General features: G+C 47.5%; 1 protein-coding gene across 1 annotated transcript in view; it reads left to right on the top strand.

The window, feature by feature from the left end:
- PSMD1 (proteasome 26S subunit, non-ATPase 1) overlaps positions 1 to 23,791 on the top strand; it is a 188,651-nt gene that overhangs the window by 26,886 nt on the left and 137,974 nt on the right. Inside the window, exons 13-16 of the mRNA XM_030215782.1 lie at positions 1,480 to 1,591; positions 4,483 to 4,679; positions 5,045 to 5,140; positions 10,496 to 10,560. Of these exons, the coding sequence (XP_030071642.1) occupies positions 1,480 to 1,591; positions 4,483 to 4,679; positions 5,045 to 5,140; positions 10,496 to 10,560 (470 nt within the window). The remainder of the gene's footprint in view (positions 1 to 1,479; positions 1,592 to 4,482; positions 4,680 to 5,044; positions 5,141 to 10,495; positions 10,561 to 23,791) is intronic.

The raw sequence follows: 23,791 nt of genomic DNA, 5'->3' as shown, positions 1-23,791 counted from the left end.
CAGAAAGGAACACCAATAAGTAGATAGGAAAGACCTACCACAGACAAATTAGCTAGAATTCAAACCAAGATAAAACATTCGTAACAAACATTTTACAACCCCCCATTCCCCATTGCAAAAATAAACCTAGTCATGTGCTATAGGCCTGCTGAAAAAAGTATGGCTTTAGAGTGTTTTAAATGAAGAATATGAAGTATCAAGGCAAAGATGTTGTGGTAACGAATTCCATAATGCAGGTGAAACAAAAGGCACTCGATCTTGTCGACTCTAGTCAGGCTTGAGAGGGGTGAGGGAGAACCAACTTGTCATGCAATGAATGTAAAGTACGAAGGGGGGGGGGGGTGTAGGGAATCACCACAGAGGAGAGATGAGCAGGAAGACTACTGTGCTGAACCTTATATGTTAATGTTGCAGCATTGAATTTAATCCTGGTCTCAAGTCTCACAAGACCAGCTCAAGTGTTTCTGCACCTCATGGCTCAGACGTACATAGAATAATGAGATTCACAGAGCAGGAAGGTCCTCTTTATGGGAGCAGCTGTTGGTAATGGGGACTAGGAGGGGAGAGACTGACAAGATGAAGGCTGGGGAAGGTGGGTGATGGTCTTGCAAACTGAAGGTGGGAGACTCGGGCAGGCCTGCTTGACTGTGAGGGAGGGACATTGACTGGCTAGCTGGGGTGAAGGTTAAGGGCTGAGAGGTAGACAGTTTTAAGGGAAGAATAAGCTAAAAGAGAAAGTAGTAGAAATAGAGGAAACTCAAGAATGGGTGAGGAGGATGCTGTTGGCTTTGTATTTTTGCCAGTGGTGTTTATGGATACATTAAGGGCCTGATTTACTAAGTTCTCTTTCCTTAGCATCCCTCCGGACCGGCCCAGGATTGGACTGATGGGTTGTGCACGCCTTCCAGCAGGCCGGTCCGGAGGGATTTAAGGAAAGCAAATTAGCAGGTAAGGTCTCATTTCTCCTTTCTGTTGAGCAAGGAATGGGATAAGAGTCGTAGTAAATCTATCCCTAAAGGAGCTGCAGTAGATGTCAGAAGAAATTACCTCCTGCTCCTCTTTTCAGTGGAGACACTGGCGGTGGGGGTTGGGAAAAGTCTCAGCCACTGGTTCCTGCTTTGTAAATCCAAAAACAAATTGTCAAAGCCTGCATTAAAGCAGGTGCAGAAGCCTCAGAAATCTCCTCCCCCACTCCTCACTTCAGTGGAGAGAATGGCCGTTGGGGAGGGGGTGCCTCTGTTTTTTTTTTTCTGCAGACTCCTAAATTCACAGAAAATGTGTCAAGGCCTGCGTTAGGAAATAAAATGGAACAAAAATGCACATCCCTAATCATCATAGCAGAAGCACTGCATTCGGCTCTCCCAGAGTGGAGCTGATTCATCTGATATTTGAACTTGGGAATAAAAATGTCAGCAACACTTGCCCTCGAGTAGGACCAGTTCTCAAGTATGGCACTGTATCTTTTCTGTCCCTCTGCAGATTGTGCGTCATGGGGGCTGCCTGGGTCTGGGTCTGGCGGCAATGGGCACTGCCCGTCAAGACGTGTATGACCTGCTGAAAACCAACCTGTACCAGGATGATGCTGTCACAGGCAAGCAATGATTTTCTCATCATAACTAACACTTTCATCCAAACAGGAGCTACTCCAGGATGATTTGGGGTGGGGAGGGGAGAGAGCAATTGAGATTGGTACCTTGTACCAATAGCTCAGTTCTGGTACCTGGAATTCATGACAGCTTTTCAGAGGTAAAATGAGCAAAGCAATTTAGGCTAGATGACAGGGGATGAGTCCAAACTCAAGCCCAAGTACCCCTGACTGGGAAAGAGCAGTGAGATTAAATACTAGGTAATTCCGCGGTGAATGAAGTCAGATGGCTATAGTAAGATAAGGAGGAACTTTTATTACTGCCTGCACTGGTGAAATATTCCTGCATTCTGTCACTTAGAAAATTAATGCAGGATGTTAATTAGTGGGAATTGTGTGAGTGTGATTTCAAACCCCCTCCCCCCCCCAAGCCTTACCCTTAAGCAGGTAAAAGCAAATGTGGAACGGTATCAGATGCACACCCTTCCCCACACAGAGGGTGGGCAACTTTATAAAACCCACTGCCTTCACTGAAGCACAGATTTATCCTCTGAAATGGCTTCAGAATTACCCTATAAAAGGCCACAGCCAAACTAGTTGGTAGCTGTGAATGAAAGTTGAAGGTACCATGCTCCTAGCTCTGCTTTCAAATGAACAGGAAGCTTAGTGGAGCAGGAGGGCTCTGGCTACTAGTCTTAGTTTTATGAATGCCATGTTTTACCATTAAAAAAAAAAATGTGAGGCTCTGTTCCTCTGCTGTTCGTTGAGCTGGGCTGATGCTAGGGTCCACTTTAGGAGCTAGCACTCAAGAAGACCTAGTGTCATTGTAGACAATACTTTGAAATCTTCTACCCAGTGCGTGGTGGTGGCCAAAAAAGCAAACGATGCTAGAAATTACTAGGAGAAGGATGCAAAATAAGACCAAAAATATCATAATACCTCTGTATCGCTGTATGGTGCAACCTCACCTTGAGTATTGTGTTCAATTCTGGTTGCCGTATCTCAAAAAAGATATAGCGGAATTAGAAAATGTTCAAATAAGAGCGACCAAAATGATAGAGGGAATGGAACTTCTTCCATATGAGGAAAGGCAAAATCCTGAGTGTTGTGGAACGGGTGAAGGAGAATTGATTTTTCACTTGTTCAAAAAGTACAAAGACTAGGGGACACTCAATGAAATTGCATGGAAATACTAGGAGGAAATATTTTTTCATTCAAAGAATAGTTAAGCTTTAGAACTTGTTGCAGGAAGATGTGTTAATGGCGGTTAGCGTATCTGGGTTTAAAAGAAGGTTTGGACAAGTTCCTGGAGGAAAAGTCCATAGTCTTCTTGAGAATGGACATGAAGGAAGTCACTGCTTGCTCTGGGATTGGTAGCATGGAATATTGCTAGCTATTGGGTTTCTGCCAGGTAATTGTGACCTGGGTTGGCCACTGCTGGAAGCAGGATACTGGGCTAGATGCACCATTGGTCTGACCCAGTATGGCTGTTCTTATGTAGTTCTTCTCCCTTATTTGAAACAGTTTGTTTGTGGGGTACATGTCATGGAGCCTAACCATAATGCCCCCTCCGATTCAGCTTCTGGAAATCTTTTTTTGTTTGTTTTTTTGTTAGTATTTATTTATAAGTCTTCAAATACAATAGGTCAAGCAGAACTTGATCAAGAAAGACAATATTGCACAGTCAGGAAAAATAGAAAAAAAAAGAAACCAGGGGGTCTAAAACAATTGCAATATTGTCGTAGGGAGGGGGGAGGAGAGAGAGAGAACCAACCCCTGCATGAAGAAAACAGGAGAAGACTATAGGAATAATAATTTAAGGAAATTTCACAAGGGAGACCAAAATAAATAGGAGGAGAAATTTCCTAAACAGTATTTCACTGGGACGAGGCAGTCTGAAGAAGCCTTTTTGCTTTCCAAAAAAAAACCTCTTTAAATGTTTAGGGTCAAAGAAAACATAATTAGAATCTTTAAAGTTAATACAATATTTACAGGGAAACTTTTGGCTTCCAGAACCTCCCTCCCACATTTTCCTATACCATTGGTACCTACATGTACCAAGACAGCTCCTCCCCAGCACTAAGAAAAAAGAAGCCCCCAAAGCCAGCACATGGGCCCTGAAGGCTACAAAAGCCTTGCGCCTAACTTGTGTAGGTCTGGAAAAATCAGGAAATATAAAAATTTGATAACCCAAAATCATAACAGAATGCTGAAAGCTGCAGACCCGGCACTTCTGGGTATCTGAGGAGTACTATGCGCTTCATGGCTGAAGGAAAAATCATCCCCATTAGCACGCACTAAGGCTCCAACATAGTTTGCTCCTTCAGCATCGACCGCCATCTTGGGAACCGCAAATTGATTGAGGGTCCACTGTCCGGGGAGGTCACCAGCACCCTCCTGTGTGGGAAAGGTACATGCTTTGCCCTTTTGTGTCCTCATTAGGGAACGACTCCATGAGCAGCAGTCACAGCATCAACTCAGCTCGAACCTCCGCGTATGCTCCCCCTCTGGAAATCTTCGTTGAGTAAGAAGCATACTTAGAGCAGCAGTCTGAGAACCAGGAAGCTAGGGTTCAAATCCCACTACTCTCGCTGATGCTCCTTATGACCTTGTCCCAGTGATACAGGTAGAATACATATAGGCATATTTTCAAAGCACTTTGGGAGGCTAAGTGCTTTGAAAATGAGCCTCATAGTGTACCTGAATGCCACTCACCGTGAGCTAAATCCGAAATTGCTTCCCCTTTCCCTTCCCTCTGTTGCAAACTCAAACCTTCCAGAGTAGGGAAATACTTCTTGTACTTGAATGTAAGTCCTGTAGAGCTGGGTTCAGGAAATTAACTGTACCACTGCACTGTTGTTTTCCATTTAAACAGAAGTTTGCTTTCTGTCATGCAGGAGAGGCAGCTGGTCTGGCTCTTGGTCTGGTCATGTTGGGATCGAAGAATGCCCAAGCCATTGAGGACATGGTGGGGTACGCGCAGGAGACGCAACACGAGAAGATCTTGCGGGGTCTTGCTGTTGGCATTGCTCTGGTGATGTACGGCAGGATGGAGGAGGCAGACGCACTTATAGAGTCTCTCTGCAGGGACAAGGTCAGTGGATTTGCATCTGTCGCTCCCATGTTCCTACTAATGCAGTGCTGTCCTGTGGCTGTGAGAGGTACAACTGTTCTTTCTCTGCAACCGCAAGACTGAGCCAGTCTAGGATCCAAGTGTCTTGTTTCATAGCACAGAGCAGCTGCCATCATCCCATCTATATCTGCTTTAAATGTTCATTACGTTTTTAGGCAAAGTGTTCTAGGCGTCTGAGCTTGGGGGGGGGGGGGGGGGTTAGCCTGTAGATTTGTAAGCTTTATGGTGCAGGGACTGTTTCTTGTATGTATTTTATGTACAAGAGAGAAATGATGCTTCTAGACCTTAATTTAGAATTGAAGAGCTGTTAACTGTTTCTCATCCAGGACCCCATCCTGCGCCGATCAGGAATGTACACCGTAGCAATGGCTTACTGTGGATCAGGCAACAACAAGGCAATCCGCCGTCTTCTGCATGTGGCTGTGAGTATTATGGATGCTTCTGGGATTAGAAATTGCTGCTAACCTGTGAGGATTGCCATGTGCGAAGGTGGAAAACCTCATGCCTCACCTAGATAGGGTTTTAGATAGTGCAGGAGAGGAACCGGCTGTCTTGGTATATGTAGATAGCACTGACATAGGAAAATGTGGGGAAGAGGTTCTGGAAACCAAATTTAGGCTCCTAGGTAGAAAGCTGAAGTCCAGAAGTGCGCCCTGTTCCATGGTCAGGGCCCAAAAGACAGGCAGAGCTCCGAAGTCTCAATCTGTAGATGAGGCGATGGTGCAGGGAGGAGGGTTCTAGATTTGTAAGGAACTGGGCAAAACATTCTGGGGAAGGGGGAGCTAATTCCGAAAGGATGGGCTCCACCTTAACCAGGGTGGGAGCAGGCTGCTGGCATCGGCATTTAAAAAGGAGATAGAGCAGCTTTTAAACTAGAAACTGGGGGAAGGCCGACAGTCGCTCAGAAGTTCATGGTTCGGAACATGGTATCTTTCAAAAATATTCCCAAAAAAGGGGAGATAGGGCATCCCGATAGGAGGTGGCAATAGAGACCATAGTAGACAAAAATAAAAGAAGACAGATTGCACATTATCTTTGTCAACTGCTGAGCAAGATGTAAATAGGAACAACAAACATAGTTTGAAATGTGTATATGGGAATGCCAGAAGCCTAAGAAATAAGATGGGAGAGCTAGAATATGTTGCACTAAATGAAAAAAGAAATATAACGGGCATCTCAGAGACTGGCGAAGGAGGATAACCAGTGGGACACTGTCATACTAGGATACAAATTATATTGCAGTGATAGGGTAGATCGAATTGGTGGAGGGGGTAGCATTATATGTTAAGGAGGGCCTTGAATCGAATAGACTAAAATTTCTGCAGAACACGAAACACATCTTGGAATCCCTATGTATTGAAATTTCATATGTAAAGGGGAAAAGGATAATGATAGGAGTGTACTATTGTCCACCTGGCCAGGATGAACAGATAGATGTTATCAGAAATTAGGGAGGCAAAGAAACTGGGGAATATAATAATAATGGGTGATTTCAGTCACCCCACAATTGGGTAAATGCAACATCAGGGCATGCTAGAGAGGTAAAATTGCTTGATGAAATCAAGGACTGCTTTATGGAGCAGCTGGTACTGGAGCCAAAAAGGAGGAACAATTCTAGACTTAGTCCTTGTTTAAGCACATGATCTGGTGCCGGAGGTAATTGTGTTGAGGCCATTTGATAATGGTGATCATAATATGATCAGATTTGATATAAGCTCTGGAGTAAGTACACACAGGAAATCCAATATGTTAGCATTTAACTTTCAAACAGGAGATTATGATAAAATAAGAACGGTGAAATAAAAACTTAGAGCCGCTGCAAAGGTCAAAAATGTACATCATGTGTGGATGTTGTTCAAAAATACCATCCTGGAAGCCCAAGCCAAATATATTCCATGTATTAAAAAAGGAGGCAGGAAGACCAAACTACAGCTGCCATGGTTACAAAGTGAGGTGAAGGAAGCTATTGGAGCTAAAAGAAAATCCTTCAGAATATGGAAGAAGGATCCAACTGAAAATAATAGGAAACAGCTTAAGGAATGACAAGTCAAATGCAAAGTGCTGATAAGGAAGGCAAAGAGAGACTTTGAAAAGAAGATTGCGTTGGAGGCTAAAAAACACATAGTAAAATCTTTTAGGTATATTAAAAGCAAGAAGCCGGCAAGGGAATCAGTTGGACTGCTGGATGAGCGAGGGGTAAAGGGGGCTTAGGGAAGACAAGGCCATAGCAGAGAGATTTAATTATTTGATTTGGTCTTCACAGAGGAAGCTGTGGGAGAGATACCGGTGCCAGAAATGGTATTCAGTACTAACGAGTCAGAGACTGAATCAAATCTCTGTGAACCTGGAAGATATAATAGGACTATTTGATAAATTGAAGAGTAACAAATCGCCTGGACCGGATGGTATACATCTGAGTATTGATTGAATTGAAAAATGAACTTGCAGAACTATTGTTAGTAATACGTAATTTATCTTTAAACTCATGTATGGTACTTGAAGATTGGAAGGTGGTCAATGTAATGCAGATTAAAAAAAAAAAAAAGGGTTCCAGAGGTGATCCAGGAAATTACAGACTGGTGAGCCTGACGTCGGCAAAATGGTAGATGCTATTATAAAGAACAAATCTACAGAGCATATACGTAAGCGTGGATTAATGAGATAAAGCCAACATGGATTTAGTGAAGAGAAATCTTGCCTCGCCAATCTACTACATTTCCTTGAAGGGGTGAACAATCATATGGATGAAGGTGAGCCGGTCGATAATATGTATCTGGATTTTCAAAAGGCATTTGACAAAGTACCTCATGATAGACTCCAGAGAAATTGGAAAGTCATTGGATAGGAGGTAGTGTTTTATTGTGGATTAAAAATTGGTTAAAAGATAGAAAACAGAGAGTAGGGTTAAATGGTCAGTATTATCAATGGAAAAGGGTAGATAGTGGGGGTTCCATAGGGGTCTTTGCTGGGACTGATGCTTTTTACTATATTCATAAATGATCTAGATATATGAGTAACTAGTGAGGCAGTTAAATTTGCCGACAACACAAAGTTAGTCAAAGTTGTTAAATCGCAAAAGAATTGTGAAAAATTTCAAGAGGACCTTATGAGACTGGGAGACTGGGCATCCAAATGGTAGATGACGTTTCATGTGAGCAAGTGCAAAGTGATGCATGTGGGAAAGAGGAACCTGAACTATAGCTACGTGATGCAAGGTTCCATATTAAGAGTCACCGACCAGGGAAAGAATCTAGGTGTCATCGTCGAGAGCACATTGAAACCCTCTGCTCAGTGTGCAGCGGCGGCAAAGAAAGCAAATAGAATGTTAGGTATTATTTGGAAAGAAATGGAAAACAAAAATGAGGATGTCATAATGCCTTTGTATTACTTCATGGTATGACCACACCTCAAATATTGTGTTCAATTCTGGTCACCATATCTCAAACAAAGATATAGTGGAAACTGAAAAGGTACAGAGAAGGGTAACAAAAATTATAAAGGGGATAGGACGACTTCCCAATGAGGAAAGGCTGAAGCGCCTAGGGCTCTTCAGCTTGGAGGGGAGGTATGATAGAGGTATATAAAATAATGAATGGAGTGGTATGGGTAGGCGTGAATTGCTTGTATACTCTTTTCAAAAATACTAGGACTAGGGGGCATGCAATGATGCTATAAAGTAGTAAATTTAAAATAAATCGGAGAAAATATTTCTTCACTCAGTGTAATTAAACTCTGGAATTCGTTGCTAGAGAATGTGGTAAAAGCAGTTAGCTTAGTGTGGTTTAAAAAATGTTTGGATATCTTCCTAAAAGAAAAGTGCATAAGCCATTATTAAGATGGACTTGGGAAAATCCATTGCTTATTTCTAGGATAAGCAGCTTAAAATGTATTCTGTTTTGGGATCTTGTCAGGTACTCGTGACCTGGATTGGCCACATTTGGAAACAGGATACTGGGCTTGATGGGCCTTCAGTCTGTCCCAGTATAGCAACGCTTATGTTCTTATGTGCCCTGAGAGCCCTCTGTAGCCAGAGCATGTAAGGCTGATAAGGGGAGTGAGGAAGCTTGGAGTTTGTTGGGTTACAGACCAGGTAAAGTGGTCCCAGTGCCTCTGGACATAACCTCCTTTGGCTTCAGTGGTATTCTATCACAGCAAATCTTTAGTCTTCCAGCAAACCAAAGGGTAACAAAAATCCATTATAAAATAGTGTGGATAGGATGCAGTGCTTACACTGTGTATTCAAGACAGTCATACATCCATCCTGAGTCACCCTCTGCTCCCTGCTAGGAAGTAATCCTGTATATTCAGGACAGTCATAGTAACTGTCCTTAGTCCCTTTCTGCTTCCTATTAAGAAGGAATACTCACACTGTATATTCTGGACAGTCATAATCAGTCCCCCGCTGTTCCCTGGTAGGAAGTAATGCTTACAGTGTGTATTCAGGACAGTCATGGAATCCGTCCTGAGTTCCCCTCTGCTCCCTGTTAGACGCTGTTATCTCAGCTGACAGCATCACTGTCCCTGCTTCAGCTCTCTCCTGCCCTATCCTTGCTAACATATATAGGAGTAGATGGGGTGATTTCTTTTTTATTTTATTCTGGATATCCATGTGGTTTTGCAAGTTATGTTTCTAATTTTACTACAGTTTTAAGCCCCCCACCATCCCACCCTAGCTTTGGTACCTAAGAAGGGAACCGTTTCCCTGTAGACATGATTTGCTTCAGGAATTCATGCAAATGGTAGAGATGTGTGAGGTCAGCTTGGAAAGTGACGCTGAAGGAATAAGAGGTTCCTCCTCCCCCCCCCCCCTCGGTCAGACAGTAGGAGACAGGGTTCTTATTCATGGGTGTGTTAAAAAGAAAGAATGCAGTTTGATTTTCCTCAGCTGAGTTGACTATGCAGGAGCTAAGAAGAAGAAGAAGAAGAAACATGTACTGTGGGAATAACCAGTCAGTCAGAAGGAGGCAGTGTAGGCCCTGCTTAGGACTGATTGTAGCAGATGACTGTGTAATATAACAGCAAGACTTTTATTTAATTGCTCATGTTGGTTTCCTGGATCCCTCTGCTGATTATGTGTGCTACTTTCATTGACCTTTCTTCTTCTGTACTTGTCTGAACTTCTCAACCCATCTGTTCCTGGCCATGAGGTGTTCTCTGTTGCTGGTCTCCCAAACTTTGCTCTAATCTGCCAATCTTATGCACCTTTTACACTAATGATGTCAGGCATTGGAATGCTTTGCATCCCTGTGGTTTTTACTGTATGTTAGGAACAGACTGTTCTTGTAACCTGAGCCAGGCACAGCAAGCCATAGGCATGTAGGAGGAGGGGGGGGGGGGGGGGGGGGGAGAAGGTGCCCCTTCCCTGGAATGAGCTTTGCAAGGCTACACCTTTCCTGCAGGAAAACCTGGTGCATTACTCTGTCAAGCAGGTGCGGCTGTTTTGCTGCAAAAGACGTCAGAATCATGGCAGCCTGCGTGTAGTGCATGGTGCGGCTATGCAGTGACTTGCTGAAAGAGACTTTGTGAACCATTATGGGAGAGGTGAAGTTAAAGTGCGCACAGCTCTCGGGATAAACTTTCTAGTTGAGCTGTTGACTGTGATTGCTTGGTTTTTGCATCACCTGCTATGCTACTGTCGCTGTTCTTTCATGATATGGCAGAGTAAGTGGACAGACGCTAGGAGAAAGGTAGCATAAGGCTCGTGCAGTTTATGGCTGGGAAGTTTCCCTGGATGTCTCAGACTGTCTTATGGTTACTCTTGTCTTTCTTTCTTTTAGGTGAGTGATGTCAACGATGATGTCAGGCGAGCTGCCGTGGAGTCGCTGGGCTTCATTTTATTCAGGTAGCATAGGGCATGCAGAATACATTTTTAGCACCTGGTGGATCCAGCAGCGCACACTTATTTGCCAGTCATGGTCTGAATGACTTTGTGCTCCTGGAGATGGGTTATTGTTTCCTAGCAGATTGCAGCTCTGACTCGCTGTGGTCTCTGAGGGTGGGCTTAGTCAATACTCAAAATCAGGCCAAATCTCCCAGTGCCAGTGGCTAATGTGAAGACCTTTGAGGCCTATAATGAGGTTGGAAAGAAGAATGATTGCTATAGAAAGAAGTTGCATTTTAGTACTGTGGTCTCATGATAAAGGTATGCTGTTCTGTCTTACTGGTATATTAAGTGCCACCAATGCAAGTTTCTGTTGGTAACTAATCTAGGAGAGAAAGCTGCATAGAGAGGACACATTCCCTCCTGAGGAAGCTTTATGTGAAACAGTGGTGCCCCGTTGAGTGAACCAGTGACAACCTTCAGCTTGGAAATATTGATGTAATTTAAATTTTGAAAAAATATGAACATGAAAATAAAGTAATTATTGGAAGGTTTTTTTTTTTTTGAGACTGAGGAAGCGTGCTCAGCAGAAAGTTTGTCTTTGACGGTAGTCTGAGCTTCTGAAGTGTTTTTTTCCTCTTTTTTTTAAAACTATAGGTTGAGATAAAGGTAATTTTGGACTTAGTTACCAAGAGAAACTTGCATTGGTGGTATTCAGCAAGTTCCTTGCCAATATATGGTATTAATCTTTGATATATTAAGTGGAAATGCCAGGAAGGCTCTGGGGCAGCAGTACTGTGAGTGTGCGGAGGGAATGGGGGCTTTCATTTTTCAGCAACCCATAATCAGAAGAGAGAGCTAACCGGATAAAGTTAGGCCAACCTTTTTGCTGTCCTAACTTTATTGGGATAGTTTTCCGGTTAGCGGACTGAATAATCTCACTAACTGGATAACCTTCAGCTCCTTCCAAGCGCTGCCCCCACACTACCTTGGCAGTATCAAAACAGTGTTGAGGAGATCAGGAAATGTTCAGCACCACTATCTGGTCAGTACCGCTGAATATTCCACAGGCCAGCACTTATGCAGGTTCCAGCACCTGCTAACCAGATAAGAGCCTTTAAATATCGACTTCATTTCATTTTCTGAAAGTGGAGGTTTATTGACTTGAGGACAAATTAGCTAGAATTAGAGGGGCCGCTTTCTCTTGCACAGAATTCACAAGGGTGTGAAGCTGCTGCTGCACAGCAATCTGGCGAACATCACAAATCCCAGCTGTCCTGCTCAAAGACTCTTTCATTATCCCAAGAATTACAGAATAAGATGCCACAAAAGGGTAATGGAGGAGCCCAGAAGTGGAAGTTGGAGATTTGAAGGCAGAGGCAGGGTGATATAGTGCCTACCAGGCACCAGGGTTCAGAAGGGCATAACAGGCTTGATGTCACGTTGTGGCTGGGGCCAGTGTCGTAGCCACAGATGAGGTCATGCAGGAGGGGATCTGAGAGTTACTGCGGAGCTGCCAGGTAACCTAGTTCCTGGAGTGAGATATTAGGCCTGACGTGGATTTTTCACAACCTCAGACTGATGGGGCCTGTAACACTGCAAATAACATACTGATTTGGGATGTAAGTTAAAAACCAGGATTTGCCACAAACTTTACCCCTGACGATAGATAAGATCATAAGCAGATGGTAACACACTTGATAAAGCGATTCTGCTGTTTTCCCCTGATTTTGAGGTCAGGACCTACTTAACCCTACTTTTTGCAAAATCCCCATGTTTGAGGCAGGATCTTATTGCAAACTAGTAAAAAAGGCCCGTTCCTCAGCAACCCTCCAGACCGGTCAAGACGCTTGGGTTATGCATGCCTACCAGCAGAGGGAGACTGAGAACACTAACTTCAAACTGAGTACATATAACCTGTGCTAGCCCTCTATCTCCAGTATTTTCTCAGTCTCAGCAGAGGGTAGACATGCAGCCTGTGCAGCTTGTCCGGTCTGGTAGGATTTTGTGAGACTAGTTTAATTTTCCTGATTTTCTAGGGATAAGTTGGTGTACAGTAATCCCTGTGCCTGGAACGCTATAGTGTGCAAGGGGTTGGTAGGTCCGGTGGGGCCTACCATTGTCCCCTCTGGGGTGTCACACCCGGGTGGCCGGGTCCCTCCCCCGACTGGCTCTCCCGTTTTGGCCAGCGTTGTGCCTCGGCTGCAGTGTTAATCCTGCAGCCTTGAGTGCCTTTCAGATCTTAGCAGCAGGGCTCAAATAAAGTATATTGAAAAAAAAAAAAAAAAAAACTCCTCGTGTGGAGAACTGCAGGAGCTGCACTCCGGTGTCTCCGGAGTTGTTCAGCCGGTCTGGGAGAGCTGAGTCAATAAGCAAGCGCCGTGAGTGTTGGCTTTTCTTTCTTTTAACTTCGCCAGTTGCAATCAGCTGTTTTTTGTTTAGGCGCGAGTATGTCAGGGAAGTTAATTCGTTGCCGGCTGTGCGCGCGTCGGGGGGTTGACGCGGCTGGCGGTCCCTGCCGGTTTTGTGGGGAGCCCAAGGCCCCATCACTCGCGCCACCGGTGCTAGCTGCGGAAGTTCCTTCTGCGGGATCGCAGGAGAGTGGGCCGGCTCAGGTGGGCGCTTCAGCGGTGGTCCCGATTTTGGCGGGAACCGCCGCCATCTTGGATTCGGGCCTTTTGAGCGCTGAGGCGGTCGTGGGGCCGCAGCCTCTCCCGATTTCGAGTACCGCTGGGGGGGAGGCCTCGGGCAGCATGGGGTTCCCTCCAGAGTTTGTGTGGAGTCTGTTTCAGGCTTGGAAGGCGGGCCCATCGGGTGCGGAGTCCCTTAGTCCAAGATTGGGGGGGGCTACCGCTAAAAGACCTCGAGTGGAGTGCTCTGAAGATGTAGAGGTCTTTTCCCCTCCGGATTCTGAGGGTGATTTTAGCCCACTGGAAGAGGAGGAGGGGTCGGTTGCAGGGCAGGATGGGGACCTGTCTTTGCCTGGGGAAGACCCCTCTGTGGTTAGGAGTTTTCACAGGGATGAATTATCTGACCTCATTGAGCAGGTGTCCGCCACTTTAAGGTTTGATCCTGCGGCGGCTCCCATTGGGGATGGGAAGCAGGTGGATCCTTTGGTTAAAGGGATCAGGCGGGTCTCTCGTTCTTTCCCTATGAATGCGGACTTGAGAGACATGATCACGCAGGAGTGGCATTCGCCGGAGGCTCAGTGTAAGGTGGCTCGGGCTATGACCAAGCTCTATCCTATTCCTCAGGAGGACAGAGAGTCTCTCAGGCCCCCGACGGTGGATGCCGTGGTGACGGCAGTGACTAAGGCTACGGCTATTCCAGTGGATGGGGGGGCCGCGTTGCGGGACCCTCAGGATAGGAAATTGGAGACCTTTCTAAAGCGGAGTTTTGATCTGTCTGCCTTGGCGCTACAAGCGTCTGTTTGTGGAGGTCTGGTGGCTCGGGCCTGTTTTCGCTGGGCGGAGAGGCTCCTGGATAGCCCGCAGGCTGATAGGGCTTCTCTTGTTCAAGAGCTGGCCAAGTTGGAGATGGGGTCGTCGTTCTTGGCGGATGCGCTGTACGATTTGTTGAGGGCCTCTGCTAAGAACATGACCTTTGCGGTGGCAGCTAGGCGGGCCCTGTGGTTGCGGGGCTGGGTGGCCGATGCCGCCTCCAAGACTAAACTTTGTTCCCTCCCTTTTAGGGGCTCTCTGCTCTTCGGGGAGGAATTGGATAAGTTGGTGAGGGGTCTTGGTGATGCTAAGGCCCCTCGGCTTCCTGAGCTTCGTCCCAAGGTGTCTAAGGGGCCAGCAGGGCGGGGGCGTTTTCAGGAGGCTAGACGTTATCGGCCCGGTAGGTCTTCTGGGGGGACTAGGGGTCGGTTTTTCCAGAGAACCCAGCCCTTTCGAGGTGGCCGTCGCGGGGGGCGAGGCTTCGCTTCGGGAGCGTCCGGTACGTCCCGTGTGTCTCAATGATGGTTTGGGGACCCAGCCTCTGGTTCGCGTGGGGGCTCGCTTGCGCTTGTTTTACCAGAGGTGGGTCCAGATTACGTCAGACCAGTGGGTCCTACAGATAGTGCGAGACGGGTACGCCCTAGAATTCGACAGTCCCTTCTCCGATTTCTTTCTCGTGTCTCCCTGTCATTCAAGATACAAGGCAAGAGCAGTACGGACCACTCTGTCGCGTCTAATCGGTTTAGGGGCGGTGGTACCTGTCCCCAGTTTAGAAAGAGGTACGGGCTGTTACTCCATTTACTTCGTGGTGCCCAAGAAAGAAGAGGGTGCCTTCCGGCCCATTTTAGACCTCAAGAAGGTCAATGCTGCTCTAAAGGTTCCCTCCTTTCGGATGGAGACATTGCGCTCAGTTATTGTAGCGGTGCAAGAAGGAGAGTTTCTGACGTCTCTAGACCTGACAGAGGCTTACTTACACATTCCCATTCTAGAGGCGCACCAGCGTTTTCTTCGCTTTGTGGTCTTAGGGAGACATTTTCAGTTTTGTGCGCTTCCTTTCGGTCTGGCGACTGCGCCTCGCACCTTCTCCAAGGTGATGGTGGTGGTGGCGGCGGCGCTGCGCTTGCAGGGCATTTTGGTTCATCCGTATCTGGACGACTGGTTGATTCGGGCCAAATCAAGGTCAGAGAGCGAGGAGGCCACCGGCCGTGTGGTGACCTTCTTGCAGTCGCTCGGTTGGGTGGTCAATCTGGCAAAGTGTCACCTGGTGCCTTCCCAGTCCCTGGAGTATCTGGGAGTTCACTTCGACACGAAGAAGGGCCGGGTGTTTTTGACAGCTCCTCGCATTTCCAAGCTGCAGGGACAGATCCGTCTACTCCGAGCGCAGAGGGCGCCTTCGGCTCGGGCGTATCTTCAGGTGTTGGGGCTGATGGCAGCAACAATAGAGGTGGTTCCTTGGGCCAGGGCCCATATGAGAGACTTACAGAGAGCCTTGTTGTCTCGTTGGTCCCCTCAGTCTCAGGACCTGGAGGAGAGTTTCCCTCTGTCGGGGGTTGCCCGTCGCAGCCTTCGCTGGTGGCTCCACTCGCCGAATCTAGCGAAGGGCATGTCGCTGGACGCTCCCAATTGGACGGTGCTGACCACGGATGCGAGTCTCTCGGGCTGGGGAGCGCATTGCCTGGGTCAGGTAGCCCAGGGACGTTGGACGTTGGAGGAAGCATCTTGGTCCATCAATCGCCTGGAGACTCGAGCAATTCGGTTGGCTCTTCGGTCCTTTCACAGCCTGTTAGAAGGCAAGGCAGTCAGGGTTCTTTCCGACAATGCCACGGCCGTCGCATATGTAAATCGGCAGGGGGGAACGAAGAGCCAAGCGTTAGCTGTGGAGGCAGCGGAGTTAATGTTGTGGGCAGAAGCTCATCTTCAGGGTCTCTCGGCGGGACACGTGGCAGGGGTGGACAACGTGAGCGCGGATTTTCTAAGCAGGCACACGTTAGACCCCGGGGAGTGGTCCCTCCATCCCTCAGTGTTCAATCGTCTGGTGTTGGAATGGGGTCGGCCGGTGCTGGATCTCATGGCATCGGCCGACAATGCTCAGGTCGCTCGCTTCTTCAGTCGTCGAAGGGATCCTCGGGCCGAGGGCATCGACGCGTTAGTGCTCCCGTGGCCGACTCAACAGTTGCTCTATGTATTTCCGCCGTGGCCGCTGGTGGGCCGCGTGGTGCAGCGGATCGGGCGCCATGCAGGTCTAGTGGTTCTGATTGCGCCCAATTGGCCTCGACGTCCGTGGTACGGAGACCTGGTTCGGTTATTAGTGCAGGCTCCGATTCCGTTGGGGCCCAGGGTGAGATTGGTTCAGGGGCCGATCGAGATGGCCGACCCTGCTCCATTCTCGCTTACGGCCTGGCTCTTGAGAGGCTCAGATTAAGGAAGAAAGGTTTTTCGGCCAGGGTAATTGATACCATGTTGCGCTCTCGTAAGAGGTCTACTTCTTTGGCTTATGTGCGGGTGTGGCGCATTTTTGAGAACTGGTGTCAAGAGCGGGATTATGTTCCTCTACGTGTTTCGGTCGCGGAAGTTTTGGAGTTCCTGCAGGACGGTCTTGACAGGGGGCTCTCGCTCTCCTCCCTGAAAGTACAGGTTTCAGCGTTGTCTTGTTTCCGGGGAAAGATTCAGGGGTTTTCCTTGGCGGCTTCGCCGGACGTGGGCCGGTTCTTGAAAGCTGTCAAGTTGCTTCGTCCGCCTCGTCGGCCGACGGTTCCGCCTTGGGATTTGAATTTGGTTTTGGAGGCTCTGGTAGGCCCTCCGTTTGAACCGTTGGCTTCCATCTCGTGTAAAGACCTTACTTTAAAGACAGTGTTTCTGGTGGCCATTACGTCGGCGCGTAGAATTTCGGAGCTACAGGCTTTGTCTTGTAGAGAGCCTTTTCTCTCCTTGGCTAAGGAGAAAGTGACTTTGCGGACAGTTCCTTCGTTTGTTCCTAAGGTGGTATCCTCCTTTCATGTAAATCAGGTGATCTCGTTACCAGTGTTGGGGGATAGGTCTGGTGATCTCTCTCAACGTCGTCTGGCTAAGTTGGATGTTCGACGCATCTTGCGGGCATATTTGAGCAGAACGCAGGACTTCCGAGCGTCGGATCGTTTGTTCATTTTGTTTGGAGGTCCCAGAAAGGGGGAAGCGGCTTCCAAGGCTACTCTGGCTAGATGGTTGAAGGAGACTATTGCCTCGGCGTATTTGTTGAAGCGTCGGGCAGTCCCCTCGGTACTGAAGGCACACTCTACTCGGGGGGTAGCCGCTTCTTGGGCGGAAAGTAGTTTTATTCCTCCGCAGGACATTTGTAAGGCGGCGGCGTGGTCGTCCATTCATTCTTTTGTAAAGCATTATAGGATTGATGTGCAGGCAAAAGAGGATGCTCGGTTTGGAGCGGCTGTGTTGTCTTCTGCTTTTCGTGGGTCCCACCCTTAATGTGTCTACTGCTTTGGTACTTCCCAAGCGTCTTGACCGGTCTGGAGGGTTGCTGAGGAAGGTGAAATTAGGCCTTACCTGCTAATTTTCTTTCCTCTAGACCCTCCAGACCGGTCAAGAGCCCGCCCTGTCTCTTATCAGAAGTATTTTTCAGCCGTGTCAATTATCAGAAGTATTTTGAGCCGTGTTCTGCTATGTCTGTTCATGTTATATTCAGTATGGTCGGAGAACTTTCTTTGACTCTAATATTCTGCAGAGTGGGACGTCTGGGCGTTTCATCTGTTTAAGCACACTGTTGGAGTTTAACTGTTAGTTTTCCAGGTACAGGGGTTTTATTAGTTTCAGAGTTACTGTTCCAGGGATTTGTTTCTCTGCTTTGCTAAGTGTATACTGGAGATAGAGGGCTAGCACAGGTTATATGTACTCAGTTTGAAGTTAGTGTTCTCAGTCTCCCTCTGCTGGTAGGCATGCATAACCCAAGCGTCTTGACCGGTCTGGAGGGTCTAGAGGAAAGAAAATTAGCAGGTAAGGCCTAATTTCACCTTTCTGACACAAATGAAACGGGCGCTAGCAAGGTTTTCCTCGGAGTGTGTATGTTTGGGAGAGTGTATGTGAGAGTGACTGTTTGAGAGTCGGAGTGAAAGTGTGATTGTGTGAGAGAGAGCGTGAGTCTGGGTGTGAGTGTGTTTGTGAGAGAGTGTGTGTGTGAGAATGAGAGTGTGTGCAAGTGTGTATGTGAGACACAGTGTGAGTGAGAGTGTGTGTGTGTGGGAGAGAGAGAGAGTGTGTGTGAGACACAGATTCTCTGTTTGAGTGAGTGTATGAGACCAAGCGAGTGTGTGAGTGACTGTGTGGCACATAGAGAGTGAATGTGATACAGTGTGAGACAGAGTGTGTGAGAGTGAGAAAGACATTGTATATGAGAGAGAGAGTGTGAGCCGTGCCCTCCCAATCCATGGCCATCTGTCCCCTGCCCCCTCCATTCATCCTTTTCCAGCAATTCCCCTCTGTCCGTGAGCCCTGCTCTCCCAATCCATGGCCATCCATATTTGTCTGTCACCTGCCCCCTCCATTCATCCCTATCCAGCATTTCCCCTCTCTGCTTGAGGCCTGCCCTGCAATCCATATCCATCCATGCCCATCTGTCCCCTCCATTCATCCCTATGCAGCAATTCCCCTCTCCCTGAGTCCTGCCCTTCCAATCCATGCCCATCCATGCTCCTCTGTCACCTGGCCCCTCCATTTTTCCCTATCCAGCATTTCCCCTCTCTGCCTGAGGCCTGCTCTGTAATCCATATCCATCCATGCCCATCTGTCCCCTCCATTCATCCCTATCCAGCAATTCCCCTCTCCCTGAGTCCTGCCCTTCCAATCCATGCCCATCCATGCTCATCTGTCACCTGGCCCCTCCATTTTTCCCTATCCAGCATTTCCCCTCTCTGCCTGAGGCCTGCCCTGCAATCCATATCCATCCATGCCCATCTGTCCCCTCCATTCATCCCTATCCAGCAATTCCCCTCTCCCTGAGTCCTGCCCTTCCAATCCATGCCCATCCATGCTCCTCTGTCACCTGGCCCCTCCATTTTTCCCTATCCAGCATTTCCCCTCTCTGCCTGAGGCCTGCCCTGCAATCCATATCCATCCATGCCCATCTGTCCCCTCCATTCATCCCTATCCAGCAATTCCCCTCTCCCTGAGTCCTGCCCTTCCAATCCATGCCCATCCATGCTCCTCTGTCACCTGGCCCCTCCATTTTTCCCTATCCAGCATTTCCCCTCTCTGCCTGAGGCCTGCTCTGTAATCCATATCCATCCATGCCCATCTGTCCCCTCCATTCATCCCTATCCAGCAATTCCCCTCTCCCTGAGTCCTGCCCTTCCAATCCATGCCCATCCATGCTCATCTGTCACCTGGCCCCTCCATTTTCCCTATCCAGCATTTCCCCTCTCTGCCTGAGGCCTGCCCTGCAATCCATATCCATCCATGCCCATCTGTCCCCTCCATTCATCCCTATCCAGCAATTCCCCTCTCCCTGAGTCCTGCCCTTCCAATCCATGCCCATCCATGCTCATCTGTCACCTGCCCCCTCCATTCATCCCTATCCAGCATTTCCCCTCTCTGCCTGAGGCCTGCTCTGTAATCCATGCTCCTCTGTCCCCTGCCGCCTCCATTCATCCTTTTCCAGCAAGTCCCCTCTCGCCCTTCCATGACCCCCCCCCCCCCTCGCATCCATGCTACGCTCTCTCCCATGTCCCAGCCTGGCCCGCCCTCTTCTTTCCCCCCCCTTCGCATCCATGCCCCCCCACCCCTTCGCATCCATGCCCCCCCCTCGCATCCATGCCCCCTCCTTCGCATCCATGCCTCGCATCCATGCCCCCCCACCCCTTCGCATCCATGCATCCCTTTTTTTTTTTTTTAATTCTTTTTAACTTTACCTCCGTGGCGGTTCGTGCAGCGAAGCGTCAGGGAAGGAGGCGGCGCTCCCGACGTCTAGCTTTCCCTTCGCTGTGTTCCGCCTTGTTTTGAAGGCGGAACACAGCGAAGGGAAGGCTAGACGTCGGGAGTGCCGCCTCCTTCCCTGACGTTTCGCTTCCGGATTTGTTTGTTTTGTCGCGAGGGCGGGGCAGAGACGGCTGGCTGGCTTGAAGGCTTCACACCACGAATCCCCGAACCCTTCAGCCTCAGCCTGGGAGTGACGTCAGATGGCTTCAAGGCTTCAGGCTTCAGGCTTCAAGGCTTCAGACTTCCGGCTTCAAGCTTCCGGCTTCACAGAACGTTGTCCTGAGAGAACTTAGGCTTCCGGCTTCAAGCTTCCGGCTTCACAGAACGTTGTCTTCAGAACGTTCACGGTGCGTTTTATTATATTAGATGGTTCTTTCACTGCTTGACCCATCTCTCTGTACAGCAGGTTTAACAATTTTGGTTAAGGATTTTGAGGAAGTGTAAGGGAATATGCAAAGAAACTGAAGTGCTTAAAAAAGCCTGGGGCCTCTGGTTTTTGACACGGGTCCATTTTTCAGTGGACACAGCCACTTGCCTCAGGGGTCACAAAAAACACTGTGTACAGAAAATAAAATAGAATGTCAAACCATACATAAAAAGTATATAAAACATAAATACAGTGAATATAAGTTAAAGCGGATTGTATAAAACAATGTATCACCTAGGCGCTGACTCCGTGGGTGCTGTGAGTGCTCGAGCACCCCCATTATTTGACCTGCCGGAAGTTCCCATCCAGCCCGCCCTCAACAGTCCTTCACCCTCGCCTTCCTGCGTGCCGCCCAGAATTTAAAAGTTATCTTACCTCAGGGTCCTGGCGGGAGCAGTGAAAGGCAAGCAGGCTCGGCGCTTCAGCCTTCCCTTCTCTCTGAGCTCTGGTCCCGCCATTGCAGAAACAGGAAATGAGGGCGGGACCAGAGCTGAGAGAGAAGGGATCATGAATAAATATGTAATAGAAGCCGTCTAAAATCTGTATTGAAAGCTGATTAAAATAGCAAACCGGTTGTGATAACCAGTTAATGAAAACCGATAAAGATTAACTGGCAGATTAAAAAAAAAATGTTATGAATGAAAAAGGATGCACTGTGTTAGGCAGGCAAGAAATTGTGCCAAAAAACAGCTTCCAGAGACACCGTGACATACATATTCTGTGTGTGACTTTGCATTTGTATTGTCTGTGGTCGATCTTTTCACAGTATTTTTCTGTGCCTGCTCATGTGACCTGGCGAAATGTGATGCTTTTAAGTGGAACCGTGTGCTTATTTCAAGGAGTCACCAGCAGGTGTTGCTGTAGATGTGTGTGCTGGTCCCAGACCTTGGGCTCCCTTTTGCTGTTGATAAATTGACCCAAGCGTGTCTGTGTATATAGTAGGAAAATTCCACACGCTCCTTACATAGTTGCTGAGATTCTTCCAGGCAGGTTCAGTGCTCAGTTTGCTTTCTGACCTCAGACACCCACAAAATACATCTGGGCTGCTTTTACGTGCTGGGCTGCTGTCTAAAGGGACCTGTATGGTTTGGAAATTTTCATACAGCACCACCTTTGGACAATTTTTACCATTCTCCAGTGAAGAATGTTAGTCTAGAGAATCCACTCATACACTTTATAATTGCTTCTGCTTGGGATTTAGTTGACTGAGCATTCAAAAGAGGTTTTTTTTTTAGTTCCATGGTGGTTTTGGAGTTTTTCTCTTTCTGTGGTTTCAGTGGCCTTTGACTTATGACCCCCCAGGGATGCACTGCAGTTGAAATAGACACACAAAAAAAAAATTACAAAAAGTATTTTAAGGCACATGTCATCCTGCTGAAGCTCTTGTGCCTTTTGAGTCCTGTGTTTCTCACGTTGCCCAAAGTTTCCCTTCTTTTGATGAACAGGGAGGCCTTTTTGTGGAGAGAGGCTTACTATCTCTTACACACCAAAAGTTATATCCAGTTCAGCTGTATGCATGATTTTTCCCTTAGCCCCATTTGTTTCTTAATCTTCATATTTTACTAATCTTAAAATCAAGCTTAGATTAAGATTTCCCACCATAGCTTAAAGTGAACTCTAGTGGTGGAATTTATGACGTACGATGGAGCTGTGTATTTTTATTATTTTTTTTTTGATAATGTGATCCGCTTTGAGCTTGTGGTTAAGTAGTATATAAATGTTGGATTAAAATTAAGTCAAAGCTCCTAGCAGTTTTGTCATCTTCTATTAGCTAAGGAAGAAGAAATAGAGCAGTGAATCTTCCCAGCTTCCCTGCTGTTGTCTCAGGCAGGCATGTCAGAAGGAGAAGAAGAAAGCTGGGCAGGGATGGCCCAGTTGCTAAGTGGCAGTGCTGCCTGCTGCCATGTACAGGAGATAGGTTTAACTTCAGGTCAGGTCTTCTGAAGGTGGAGGGGAATCACAGCCATTGCTCATCTGTGATACCTGGGAGCCAGACCCTTAGGTGGAGGCATAATCTGAAAGTGAGGGGAACCTGTCATTGCTCAGCAGTGACACCTGGTGGCCAGACTTTCAGGTCAGGTCTTCTCAGATGGAGGAAGGTAGAGGGGAATCTCAGCCTTTTATCAGCAGCGACACCTGGTGACCAGACCTAGGCTCCCGATGGCTGGGCATTTGGGAGGGGGTGTGAATAAGGGTAGAATATTCCCAGGTAGCTGTGAATGAAAAAACTTTGCACCAGGTCACAGCCCTTGTTCTGACTAAGCTGGAGATCCAAAGGAGCCAAAGAAAATTACCCAGATATCTGATAGAGGCAGATGACACCAGAAATCTGTGGCCTGTGTCTATTGCAAGCATTATCTCCCCACAGATATGACACTACTACAGATTGTTTAACCAGTGAAAAATATTTGCCCATGTATGAGCTGGCAGCAAAACGTTGCTAATTTTCTTTCCTTTTAAGCCTTCCAGACTGGTCAGGTTGCTTGGGTTGTGCATGTCTGGCAGCAGATGGAGACCGAGAACACCGACTCTGAGAATTAACATAGTAACATAGTAGATGACGGCAGAAAAAGACCTGCACGGTCCATCCAGTCTGCCCAACAAGATAACTCATATGTGCTAATTTTTGTGTATACCCTACTTTGATTTGTACCTGTGTTCAGAATTGTATAAGAACACTGTGCAGTTCCCAGCCAGTCTGTATTTTGCCTGGCTGAGAGCTTCACGGTGAAAAAGCAGATGAAAGTAGGCCCAAACACCCTTCCATTTGCCGCTTCCTGATATCTCTCTATACCGTTCCACTGCACCATCAGATTTTTTTTAAATTTGGCATTGTTTCCTGAACAACTACCAGAATTGACTGAAAGAGCTTAAGTCCAAAACAATTGACAAGTTACTTCATTCTTCTGCAAACCCCCCCCCCCCCCCCCCCCCCCCCAAGACACTAGCACCATACCAAACAAATCCCAGCAACTCTACCACTGGCATGTTCAAGTCCGCATCTCTGCTGCGTTCTAATCTCAGGGTGGGCTCTTGACCAGTCTGGAGGATCTTAAAGGAAAGAAAATTAGCAGGCAAGATCTAAGTTATCCTTCCTTAGGAGCCCTCCAGACCAGTCAAGATGCTTGAGAAGTACCAATGCAATAACCCTAAGGGTGAGACCCCCTTGCACCGGATGTCAACACTTCTGCTCCAAAGGCTGCATCCCATGTTGCCTGCACATCAGTTGAATGCAAGGATGACCATGCCACCACTCTGCAAAGATCCTATGCACTGAGAATATCATGACTTAAAGAAAACTCTTTAGCGTCCAATCCTTAAGTGTAGAAGCTGCCAGTGTTACAAAAGGGGAGGTCACCAGTACAAGGGTCAGGTCCCACAGAAGAACAAAAGGTCGTGGAGGCAGTTGCGTAAGTTTCGCTTC

Source organism: Microcaecilia unicolor, chromosome 10 (genome assembly GCF_901765095.1).
Source record: "Microcaecilia unicolor chromosome 10, aMicUni1.1, whole genome shotgun sequence".
Classification (NCBI taxonomy): domain Eukaryota; kingdom Metazoa; phylum Chordata; class Amphibia; order Gymnophiona; family Siphonopidae; genus Microcaecilia; species Microcaecilia unicolor.
Note: the sequence above shows the minus strand (reverse complement) of the source record. Positions and strands in the feature narration are given on the sequence as shown.